This window comes from Lactuca virosa, chromosome 8 (genome assembly GCF_052849685.1).
Source record: "Lactuca virosa cultivar CGN04683 chromosome 8, Lactuca_virosa_CGN04683_v6, whole genome shotgun sequence".
In the NCBI taxonomy this organism is placed as follows: Eukaryota; Viridiplantae; Streptophyta; class Magnoliopsida; order Asterales; family Asteraceae; genus Lactuca; species Lactuca virosa.
The window spans coordinates 119,731,603-119,744,983 of NC_136433.1; the positions used below are offsets into that span (position 1 = coordinate 119,731,603).

At 39.4% G+C, this 13,381-nt stretch overlaps 1 protein-coding gene across 1 annotated transcript; it reads left to right on the forward strand.

Moving 5' to 3' along the window:
* Positions 1-7,637: 7,637 nt before the first annotated feature.
* On the forward strand, positions 7,638-10,045 carry LOC145132910 (uncharacterized). The gene is made up of 2 exons (XM_079067863.1): positions 7,638-8,478; positions 8,611-10,045. The coding sequence occupies exons 1-2, from the start codon at positions 7,641-7,643 to the stop codon at positions 9,723-9,725; spliced, it is 1,953 nt and encodes a 650-aa protein (XP_078923989.1). The 5' UTR covers positions 7,638-7,640; the 3' UTR covers positions 9,726-10,045.
* Positions 10,046-13,381: the final 3,336 nt, after the last annotated feature.

The following is a 13,381-nucleotide window of genomic DNA, read 5'->3' on the forward strand; positions in this document are numbered from 1 at the left end:
CGACAGGATTGGCCCGCTTGGCTGCCGGCTGAGACTGTGCCGGTCGCCGATCCCTCCCCTGAGACTCTGCTTCCTACCTAGCCCGAGTCTCCAGCTCTATCTCCCTCTTCCGGGCATTTGCCTGAAGCTCGGCAAATGTCCGGTACGTCGAGTTCGCCACGAACTCTCGTATATCCCTCCTCAAAATGCTCAGATATCGGCTCATACGTGCCTGCTCGGAGGACACGTGCTCTGGGCAGAACATCGCCCGCTCATGGAACATCCTGGTGATCACTGTAACAGACTTTGTACCCTGCTTGAGGGTCAAAAACTCCTGGGCCAAACGCTCCCTCTCCACCTGGGGAACGTACTCTTCTCGGAACATAGCAGTGAACCTCTCCCAGGTCACTGCAACAAGCTCAGTAGGTGAATAGTGCGCCGTCACAAACTTCCACCAGTCCTTCGCTCCCAAGCGAAGCTGGTTCAACGCGAACCGGACTCTCAAATGCTCTGGAGATGAGCAAGTAAAGAAACACCCCTCAATGTCTGATATCCACCTCATCGCTGCAATCGGGTCCTGGGTCCCATCAAACTCCGGTGGTTTTGTGTTGCTGAACTCACGAAACAGCAACGCATCACCACCCTGCGGCCTAGTCGCAACTATTGCTGCAGTGGCCGCAGCAACCGCAACCTCAGAAAGAGCAGCGTATCTCTCGTCAAATGTCTCTATCAGTGTGGTCTTGATAGACCCGAACATCTCTGGTATCTCTGCCCTGATGGCCGCAGCCACCTCCTCATGAATGATCCTACGGATCTCCTCATCACTATTACCGCTGCTCTCTGGTGTGTGGCGTGTTCCAACCATGATGTCTCTGAAATACAACATAACAAATATCAGGGACTCGCTCGAGTATACTCGCACTCGATAACTCCACCCTACTTGCTCCTTAGTACCCAATGGATTCTTACTTAGGGTGCGCACTGCTCCGGTGTCTTCAGTAGTACGGGCCTTATACTACCGTCCACACCGCATCAGCATCCACTCTAAGTCCTCCTCCTTGGATCCCAAGTCCCAAGTACTCTACTCTCTTTAACCATATGCTACTCACTAGCAGCTCTCTCATAAACTCCTCGCTGCTATCTAAACACTCTCAAGTATCCCTAGCAACAAAACTCCTAGACTAAGGCGTCACATATAAGGCCACTCTAGTCCTAATAAGAATACCTAGTCTACTCTAGCATGCATAGCATAACTCATCATATATCATAACATAATATATCTCATAACACTAATTACAAGGGTATTTTGGGAAATCACCGTTCGGGCGCTGGCTGATCGTACACACGGCTCTGCTCTGTTTGTCTCAAAACTCTTTTTACTCTTTAAAAAAAAGTTTTTAGTCATCAAAATTTCTCTCAAATCATCAGTTTGAGTTCAGATACGCCCGAAGATGAATCTGAATCCCTCAAACCAAGGCTCTGATACCAACTTGTAACACCCAAATTTTCAAAACAATTTTTCACATTTTATAAAACACATTTCCATTCATAAAATCGTTATAAAAACACCATTGTATCACATAGTCAATCATAACATCATATCCCAAGATCATAATAAAAATCTCCCCGTGTGTGTACTGATCAAACCGGCGCCTTCCCGCGATCCTCGCTGGTACCTGAGACACATAACACAACACTGTAAGCATAAATGCTTAGTGAGTTCCCCAAAATACACACACAACATATATTAGCCACTCGAGGCTATAACTCTGATGACCCTCTGGTCAAGGTGTCTCTGTGGGACCCTCCAGTCCCATAACTCTGTGGGCCCTCTAGCCCTAACTCTGTGGGCCCTCTGGTCCTAACTCTGTGGACCTTCCGGTCCTAACTCTGAAAACTCTGTAACATACATAGCATATAACACATAGAAATCACATCATGCAAAAGCATACATCATACTCTGTCTCATAACTCTAATTACCACTCTAGGTAAAGTATAGTGAGAAGACTCACCTCGGGTAACTCGGTAAAGCTCGAACTCTGTAAAATCAGGTCTAGCCTCCGCCTAATCATGTAAAATAAATACTCTCAATCAATACATCTCTCAAGGCTAGACTATTCCTCCTCTTAGTACTCTCAGAAGGGTAAAAGACCATTTTACCCCTCTCATAACTCAAAGGCCCCACTATAGACCAAACCCTAAAAGTCAACCAAAAGTCAACCCTCCGGGTTACGCTGCGCGTACCAGATGTGTACGCTGGGCGTACCCGGCAGTCTCAGAATCGGGGAACGCCTCCCCGTACGCCGCGCGTACTGGGATTACGCCCGGCGTAAATCCCAGTTTCAGTCCCTTAGCTCTTGAGGTCTTAAACAGTTAAGACTCACGTCCAACTTTTAGATCTAACCATTTTTAAGCCTCTTAATCCATAAAGTCGATGACTTTAAGCCTTTGCATGGCTGAACAAGTCACTAACACCCAAAATATACCATTTCCTAACACTAGAAAGCCCAATACTCAAGCATGATCTCATATCCACGACCAAGATGGGAACTTTATGGATCTACAACACAAATACCACTGAAATGGGACAGATCTAGGTCCATGGAGCACATTACACTCATAAAGTCTCCACCTTTGGGACTTTTAACCCTAAAATGGTCCATGAAGCAACAAACCAAATGAAAAGGAAAGTTTTGAACTTTATACCTCCAAATGCAGCTCCTTCCTCTATAGATCTCAGATCCAAACTTGCACTTCAAACTCTAGTCTCCACAAACTCCTCTCCTTCTTCTTCACTAGCACACCAAGGCACTTTTAGCTCCAAAATCACACACACTCACTAAGAACGATGAAAAGTTCTCTCTTAGGGTTTTACTCACTGCTATGGAGGCTGAGAAATAAGCCTTAGCATCCAATATATAGGGCACAAGTCAGAAATTAGGGTTTGCACCTGGACACATTACGCCCAGCGTAACCCTGAGTACACCCAACGTACTCAGGCGAGTCCGCGTCCAAAATAAGCGCATGAGTACGCGCAGCGTACTCTTGAGTACGCCCAGCGTACTCATTTGCTACCAATTCCTCTTAAGGGCTTAACTTGACACTTTGAATAAAAGAAGGGCTAAATAGTTGTACCTGAATTTCGGGATGTTACAACTCGGCGGCCCGAGTATTCCTTTTGGCTGAGAGCATCTGCTACTACATTAGCTTTTTCGGGATGATAACGAATATCACATTCGTAATCATTTAGGAGCTCTACCCATCGTCTTTGACTCATGTTGAGCTCTTTTTGATTGAGGATTTTACTCGGCGGCCCGGTCTCCCCACAGCCGTAGCAGGCTCGACTCACCCTGGCATTGGCGGCATGGGCGTTTTGTTGGGCTGGTGCTTTACAGAAGTGGGTTGTATGCCCCTTTTTGTTGCAGTTGTTGCAGTGCATTTCACGAAAAGCGTCGGTGTGGTGAAAGTTGCACTTGGGTAGGTTTCTGACATATTGCCGCAATGGTGTTGGAGCGACAGGGGTAGTGGTAGCGTGAACAACAACGATTTGTTGTTTCTTGGCGGGGTCCTGTGCTGTCTGGTCTTTCTTTTTGTTCTAGATTTTTCTCTTTTTTTTGTTCCCTTTTGGTTGCTCGGGGACTGGGGTCATTATGCTTTGACGGACTCCGTGATCGATGAGTCTCTGGGCCAAGCGTTTGGCACTGTCGAAAGTAATTGGGTGTGAGGCTATTACATTCCCTTGAATCTAGGGGGATAGTCCCCATATGTATTTCTCCACCTTTTTACTCTCCGGGGTGACCATCCCGGGACACAGTATTGCTACGTCACTGAATCTCGCAGTGTAGGCTGCGATGTCAGAGTCTGTCATCTTGAGATCCCAAAGTTCTTGTTCCAACTTTTGCACTTCGCCCATTGGACAATATTCTTCCAGCATTAAGATCTTCAAGTCCTCCCAGCTCAACGAATTAGCCACGGGGAGGGTCAATGCCTTGACATGGCCGTTCCACCATGTCAGGGCCCTATCGGAGAAAGTGCAAGCTGCAAATTTAACTTTGCTTGCTTCTGGGCAGGCACAATTTTCAAAGACTGATTCAGTATTCTCGAACCGTTGCATTAGAGTAATGACACCCCCGCTTCCATTGAAGGATTTGGAGTTGCCATTAATGAAGTCCTTGTAGGAACATTCCCTTGAACGTCCATGGCTTTCGCCATGAGTAGAGCTATTTATTCCTCCTCCTAACCCATTGTTACTTATTTGTTCCATTGTTGTTGTCACGACAGCCGTTACAGTAGCCTGAAAAACAGCAGTGTCCATCGGTGGAGGTGGTGGCAGTGGAGGTGGTGGTGGTGTTTCTGTAGTGTTGATGCGCCTGGGATTTCTTCTTGGTGGCATAATTATGCCATAAGTTTTAAAGACGAAAAGATGGTAAGTCTTTATTAGTGGTTATAAGTCGGGTGTTATTGAACTAATTATATTAGTTTCTACATGCATCAAGTTCCGACTTAAAAGTGTCTTGTAACCGATTCATAATGGAAGTTTATGTAAAATAAACTTATGAATATTTAATAGTGATGTCTCAAGTGAAAGCTTGTGATTCGATCCATACCAGGTACTTCTAGAATCACTTGGTGTATACAAGTTGTATGTAATTAAGATTTGAATAGACCTTTGAATTTAATGGGTCTGCCCTAAGCCCACAACCAAACAAGGAACATGACCTAAAGCGGGCCCACCAATTCTAAGACGATAGCGTCTTAATTACATATAACTTTAAGGTATGCACTAATCAATCATAGATTTACCCTGAGTAAATAATTTGTACAAACAATGTTATGAAACCTGTAGTAATACTCCTAATGAAATAAAACGCATGTCAATTTCATTGATATAATTTTAGTACATAGCGTTGGAAAATTTTGACCTTAGAGTAGGTCTACATTACATCAATGTAAGGAAATTTTTGACAGCATTACAAACACTCGAATAGCGTAGTCACTTAATCACAGGGTCGAATATGCATATAGAAAAGAGTAGTGCTAACGCCTATCCGCATAACTAGTCTATATCAAAATGTGAGTAGTCTAAGAACTACTCGTGGCGGTTGGTCCTCCGTGGGCCATGAGATGAAGTCATGAAAGTCTGCATCTCTTTCACTTGATGTTCAACCTCAAATACCCGCCTTTCCATCATGGCTTGACGTTCCCGGTATTCTCTTATCTCCGCCTGAGTCGCGGTGACTTCCCTCTGAAGGGTTTTAGTATGATCCCGTGTTCGATCATGATCTTCGTCCAAATGACGAAGACGAACTGCATTGACCTGGGTGTTAGCGTCAACCTCCATGATTTGGTCGGCTGATGCTCGTGCCTGTTCAACATGGCGAGCGACGCGGCGTACTATGACATGGAGGGCCCTGTCTGCTGAACCTCCTTGGGAGAGGTTATAGAAGCCTCGCTCCATACCGTAGGGAGAGAGTTGGCCTTGTTCTTGGTTCCATCTTCTTAAGTCTACGGCCATCTGGGCGTCGGGCCCTGAAAGTTTAGTCTGGGTGCAGGGTATCGTACAACGCGAGGTGGGTTATAAACTTCTGGGTCCGTGTCGGTGCCTTCCGAACCTTCTTCTTCTTCTTAATCGTCTTCGGGGTCTTCTTCCATTATTTCTTCAGGATCCTCTTCGGGATCCTCTACGATCCAACCAACATTCCCTTGGGGAGGGATATAGGGATCTCCTGGTATATGGAATCCTGCCATGTCGTCTGTGCAAGAATAGGAATATGAGAAATATATGAAAACTTAAGTGTAAGATCTTGTAATGAAGAAAATAATTTTTTTTAGAATATATCTTTAATAAAATTGCGGCCCATATTGGGTCCTCCTATAATTACCTAGTGTTACATGCTATATATAATCAAGATCAAATAGTCCGCCGGATAAGTAGTTCTACTCTAAACCCACAACCAAACAAGGAACATGATTTAAAGCGGAATCACACATCCTAAGTCTATAGAATCCTAACCATATATAACCTTAGAGTATGCACTTTGTAATTATACAAACTCATAACCTCACACAAGCACAATTGCATCATCAATGCTATCATTTTGCTCCCATTTTGAACAGTGTTAGCAATTCTTACTGAATTCAATAGAAATCCTTGAATTTTGATTGTTGCTACACTTTCGATCATCTTCCTCCTCTTTTCTCCCAATTCCTGATCACCGCCCAAAAATTCGTATGTATTTACTAAAAATTGAATCAAAAATTTGTATTTCTAAAAATTGAACTTTTACGAGACCTTGAGAAATAAATATTGCTACAATTTTATTAACATCTGAAGTTAAGCAGGCTATTGTTATTTTTCTTTTTGCTAATTTAAAAGCTGGAATATTCTCAGATTATTACTTTGTATTTTTTATTCTTTAAAACATCTACTATTTATTTGTTGAATTTGGTGTGTTGTGAAGTAAAATGCTCAACTAATAATGAAATATTTTGAGGACCAGGGTAATAGTTTAAAACATCTAATAATAAACTACTAACGGTTTGGTTTAGGTAATTAGGTTGTAATTATTTTATTTTATTTTTTATTTTTTATAGCAATTGATCAAATCAAATGCTGTGATATGGTATTCACATGATTAGTTTAGTTGGATGTTTTAAATAAATTCAAATATTTTTGTTTTTTTATGGTTTAAGATTATAAATCATTTGTATTATTATTTTATTCAACGTTTCTATATATTTTGTTTACGGATCAAAGGAAACCATCCCATTTGAAAATTTTCAATTGACTTTGGGTGCTTTAAACAGTCAAAATGTTCGATTAAACTCAAACCTCTATACCAAGTAAAAAAGCAAGATTAATATCCAACTTAAAATTGGGATTCATTCGTTACTTATTAAAGAGGTGGTCCTAAAGATAAAGAATAAGGAAAAAAATTATGCTTTTGTGTGTTTCAAATGTGTTCATTCCTTATGTATTAAACTGAAAACACGAACAAAACATGAAATTGAATCTGGAATAGTGAAGACTTTAGAGAAAACAATGTACACATTACAATATCATATTTTGTATTTACCAATGTTTAAAATAGTCAGGCATTAAACGCAATGCAGTTTATACTCAAATTCTATTTTAAGGCATGAATAGTCAATATCATCTCTTCCTATGGGATGTATTCCTTACTTATTGAAGAGGTGGTATTAATGATAAAGAAAAAAAGAAAATAATCATGCTTTTGTCGGTTTGTGTGTTTGAGTTGTGTTTATTCCTTTTCCTATGAAACTTGAAAAGAACAACAAAATGTGAACCTGTTTTCAGAATTTTGAAGACCTTGAGATAACAATGTACATATTACAATATCATATTTTTGTTAACCGTATTTTTTATTTACCGATGTAAAAACAATCATAAAAATACATCATAAATTATACAATTTTCTTGATATAACAATAATTATGAGAAATTCCATTTTATAAGGGACAAATAGGAAAGCTTAGTTGGTAAGTTACAAAAGCGAATTAAATTCCTACAAGGAACCACATTTAACAAACTTTAACTGATTGCTGCTTTAGAAAAAAATTGCCACATATATTCTCTTTATTTGTTATAAATAGGATAGGGAGTCTTAACATTTTTATTGTAAAGAAAGATATAATTATCATGGAGGCACTTGAAGTACCTGAACACGAGCATCCACTAACGCTCGTTGATTTGCAGCTACAATATGAAGAAGAAGAAGATGACGATGATGATGGTGATGGTGGTGGTGGTGATCCAGTAAAGAAAGAGGGCTTTTCTGAAGTTGCATGTGGCAGGTGTGACCAAGTAATCAACATGTACCACAGGCACTACTACAAATGTATGAAAGGAGGTCCATCATGTGATAAGGTCTCGCTTCACAAATTCTGTGGTGAGCTGTCGACAAGTTTGGAGAGCACATTTCACCCACATCCTCTTACCATGTTTATATTTCCTTCTAATTGGTCATGCCGTATTTGTCATAGTATGCACGAGCCAGATGAAATGTGTTACTGTTGCTTTGAATGTCGTTTCTTCATTGATTTAAAGTGTGCTGTGGAAGTAGGAAAAAAGATCATTCATCATCCGTGCCACCCACACTCGCTAATTTGTGCCATCTCTCAACCTATTTTGTGCAACTGCAAGGCTTGTGGGAAAGAACATAAAGGGGTCTTCTTTCAATGTACCATTTGTGATGGCTTCACCATACACAATGAATGTGCTTTCCTACCAAAATCTTTGCTAATCCAACACACCACGGATGATACTTTTTATCATACCCATCCACTCACTATTTCATACTCCTTCCCTATAGAAGATCAAAAGGCTAAACATTATCCTGGATGCAGAGTATGTGGTGGTGATTTCTATAGTATAGAGAATCTTTGGATTTACAAATGCGATAAATGTATGTACTATGCTCATTTGGATTGTGCAACATCAAGAAGGGAGCCTTTCATGTCCATCTTCTTGCCTGCTGGTAAATGGATCTATCCTTTCTTTTCATTATCATTACCATTCACTGTTAAAAATTTTATATGTAGCTTTATTTGAGATATACTAATTAACTGATCACCAACCAACCTCATTGTTCCAATTTTCAATTTATCAGACTCTGGCAGAACACACAAAAACTATAAAGATATTGACTATCCCCGTCTTGTTCATCTTCCATTCCCTGATGAAACATACAGCATACCAAAACACTTGTTCTTCCAAGAAACCGGAACAAGTTATGAGGTAAACCTAAAACACATGAGTCATCCACACCCTCTAATTCTAGTTGATCATGCACAAACCTCCTCTTTGTTACCGGTAGTGTGTCATGACCCAATGAAAAAGACCCAACTGTTGTGCAACGGATGTCTCAGACCAATAATGGAAACCATGCCATTTTACAAGTGTGCTCGGCATTGCAACTTCGCTCTGCATGAATGGTGCACTCGACTACCCCCAAAAATAAAAAACAACCCGGGTCACCCAAAACATACACTTCTTCTCATGTACTCAAATGCTCTTCCTTTCTTTTTCGGTGTGTTTTATTGTGAGGTTTGTCGTCTTCCTTGCAATGGATTTGCATATTGTTGTGTCGAATGCGGATTCTATGTTGATGTTACCTGTGGGTTTATACCTAAAGAAATCACACATAAAGCTCACCCAAATCACCTTCTTTCAATAGTTCAAGGAAAAATTACGGATACTTGCCATATGTGTTTCAGACATTATGCTGGAGGTCCACTTTCATTTCGTTGCAACACATGTCATATTTTTATACATCCTGAATGTGCTTTGTTATTAGCCGAGACAATCAGACACAAGTATGACAAGAAGCATCCCATGAACCTAAGCTACCTCCCGATTGAGAACCATAAGAGTGAATACTTTTGTGAAATTTGTGAGGAGGATTTGAATCCTCATGACGCTTTCTATCATTGTCAAGATTGTGCTCAGTCTATACATACTGCTTGTGCTCCATTAATACTTGAGTGTGAGACAGAAACCTATTCCGACTATCAACGAGGTATTCATGGTTTCGTGAATATAAAGTTTGGAGACATTCATAGCACTAATAGCCACCAACACCCTCTCTTATTTGCTCAAGGTCGTAAGTCAGATGGAAAGTGTGAAATATGCCCTTACACATTACAGTTCCAAATGATCTTTAAATGTCTCGAGTGCAAGTTTGCAATTCATTACAGCTGTTGTGTGCGACACAACACAATATGAAGTATTTAGGGGTTGTTTGATATGCCTCTTGCTCTTAGCAGGTCTGACTGGGCCAGGATTAGATCCTGATTGTTTGATACCACTATTAGAAGCTTCTGTTTCGGTCATATAGCTTCTGATATGACTCTTATATCACCTCTTACTGGGTCTGATAAGATGATAAGAGGCTGATTATGATTAAATCGAACATTGACTCCCTTAATCAACAACTATCAAACAACCTCTTATGGTATCTTCCATATGCTTCAAACCACAGTAAGATTTGTTATTGTTGCTACACTTTGTTGTATTTTCCCCTCTTTTATGTTGTGTAAAATGGTACAATAAAATTTTTAATATCAACATATGTTTGCTAAACTCTTGCAATCTTTTTGTTCAATATTAGTAAGTCAAACATTTAATTATAATAGTGAAAGTAGCTGACTATTCATATCTGATCTAGTATTGTTTTTGTTTCAAACATCTATTTATAACTAACAATGAAAGTAGTTAACTATGCAATATTCATATCCATTATTTTTATTGTTTTTGTTTCAGTTTCCTATTTTCAATATAGAAATCCAATAAATATGAGAACTTAGATTACATGTATTATCATATCTGCACCCTTTTGAGGAGCAAAAACAAACAAGCACATATATTTAGTCCTTGAAATTTTGGAATATTTTTCAGGTCTTTTGCATGTTCGTAATCTTCAAAAACTTTGAATACTTTTAAGGTTAAGACTACTTGGTTGATTCGAAACGTAAAATCATAATCCATCACAACAACTAGTATGACTACCACATGACAACATACACAACATAATCTTCACAGTAGAAAAACTCAATGGGTATCATTTAAATGTTATCTTTTAACATACCTAAATTGATATACGTGTTATTTTCATATACATACTCAATATGCTTTGTTATTATCCGAAAGAATTAGGCACAAGTATGAAATACATGCATCTCATGCATGCAACTAAGTTACCTTCCGATTGAGAACCATAAGAAGGAATATTCATGTGTAATTTTTTGAAGAGGATTTGAATCCTCATGGATCTTTCTATGATTGTAAAGATTGTGCTATGTCTTTATATACTTACACTTTGCTAGTTCCTTCATAATTTTCAACAGGAGATATTCACATATTCATTATATAAAGTTCGGAGGCATTCATAAAAATGATGGTCACTGACAACCTCTCTCATTTGCTCAAGGTAATGTACATGTCACATGGTCACTATAGTATACAAAATACATCATACTAAATACCCAAACTATAGCACCCATTACATTGAAATAGTTTCTTGGAAAGGCACCTATTTTCTAAACATCTAATGAAGGAAAAAGTTAAAGGAATGAATACGTTGAGTCTTGATTATAATTTATCCAAGAAACATTCGAGCAATAAACATAAAACATCTCTTACTTGCTCTTTTGCAGCCCTTTTTTATATTTCTTATGCTAGTTTCTCCATCAATGATATATGTAATATCAACTTTATCGTTTTTTCTGCAAAAGTTTGCAAGCCTAGTTATTTTTCTAAAAGTTTGAGAGAATCAGACTCATTTTAGTGAATATTGAACTCAAGTTTGCAGCTTAAAAGTTATTTTTCTAAAATAAATTTTATGAAAACTAAATGAAAGATTTGATAAGGTGACCGCAAGCGCATGTGTACAGTCAGCCGGGGCCAGAGGTAAAAAGGGAAAGTGTTCATAGCTTGTTATTGTTTTGAATATGAGATTATTATGTACATGCCGGTATGGCATGTTTTTTTTACTGTTTATTTGCAAAATGCTTTGTGCTTTTAAGAATACTTGTTAGTTTTAATTAGTTATCTAATGAACATGTTAAGTTGCATGCCCCTAGAATTAAATGGCCTTAAACTATTGGTTTAGCTCTATTTCGCAGCTCTTGTTTGATTACAACCATTGTAGTGTGAGATCTCCAAAAGACTGCTTAGTTTTAGTTGCATGTAATAGTATTCACGAGGTAGTTAATTAGCATTAAAGAGAGTTTCTTTTCGGTAGAGTATCAGGGTGGGGTGGGAGTCCGAGTGAACTAGGAGGATGTTGACATGTGTTGGGATATGACACATCGCTAGAGTCGTCAGCGAGAAGTGACTTCGTTACTTCGAGATGGACATTGGAACATGCATTGATCAGTGTGGACGATAGAAGTAGGGCCCCTGCTATCAAAAGCAAAGGATCCACGCCCAAGCCAAGAAAAGTCACGGGGGAATCCAAGGAGCTGAGTGCAGGTCAATGTCTACGAGAAATGGTGCTTCGGGATATGCTACTGGACTATATGTCGATGAGGCGCTAAAGATGATTACAACAATGACGTCGTGTGCAATTGGAAAGGATCATCGGGGATGCCAGTGAGAAAGCAGATAAAGAATAGTGTAATGGTAACACCTTAATAGGTGGTGATGAGTTATTTTTATATTTAACAGAATATCGATTACACGACTTAGAGTGGAGAGCTCTGAGATTGGCTCAGACAACGCGGACCTACGAGATTGTTCATGAGGTCTCAGAAGATCTTACTGGAGGAGTTGCCTAATATTATTAGACAAACAACTGATAGTTTTGTCATTTGGATCGAAGAGCGGGTTGCAGCCATTCGGACTCATGAGATATTGGGGGCGTCTCAGGAGAGAGAACCTAGTTAGGAGACACAAGTGGGAAGGAGAAAGCGGTCACATGGTCTGGCCCTATTAACAACTGTCAAGGAAGTTTGACATTGTTGCATTAAGAACCGGAGGTTAGAAGAACCATGCCATCTATATAAATACAAGGAATCACTAACTATCTATGGTATAGCCTTAATTCAAGGATCAATATAGGAAATGCACAACATCCTACAACTAAGCAAAACTAAGTTTTCGAGTTTAACTCTCACTAACACTCCCCCTTAAGGTGTAGAATATATATCCAACATTCCCAACTTGTTAAGAGAGTAGTAAAATACTCTCCTAGAAACTTCTTTCGTTAACATATCCATAAGCTGGTATTTTTTACTCAACATATGAAGTTCCATAATTTTCTTCTCAAGGTAATCCTTAATGAAATGTCGATCAATTTCTACGTGTTTGGTTATGTTGTGATGTGTTGAAGTGGGTTGTTAGCTATATTCACAGCAGCTTGGTTATCACAATGTAGCTGCATAGGGGATATTAAGTCGATAGCCAAGTCCTTCAAAATTCCCCTAATCCAAATTAGTTTGCACACACCGTGTACTATTCCTTGAAATTCATCCTCAAAGCTTGATCTTGAGACCACTTTTTGTTTCTTTCTTCTCCATGTAAACATATTTCCCCTTACAAATGTAAGTACACCGAGGTGGACTTTCCACCCGTTCGATCTCCTGCCCAATCTGCATCCATGTATCCACACACTTGGTGATCTCGATTCTTTCCAAAAAAAAAAATAAGCCCTTACCAGGAGAGGATTTAAGGTACTTAAAAATTCTATACAATACATTCATATGATCTTCGCTTGGAGCTTGCATGAACCGACTAACTACACTCACAACATAGGCTATGTCTGGCTTGGTGTGAGAGAGGTATATGAGCTTTCCAACCGGTCTTTGATACCTTTCTTTCTTCATTGGAACTTGATCTAGGAGAATTGACAACATGTGGTTCATCTCAACTGGCTTTTCAAT

Bases quoted from the DNA above. Each gene is read 5' to 3' on its own strand.
- LOC145132910 (XM_079067863.1), top strand. From the start codon at position 7,641: ATGGAGGCACTTGAAGTACCTGAACACGAGCATCCACTAACGCTCGTT. The intron at 8,479-8,610 runs GTAAATGGATCT...TCAATTTATCAG, and splicing joins GTCCATCTTCTTGCCTGCTG to ACTCTGGCAGAACACACAAA.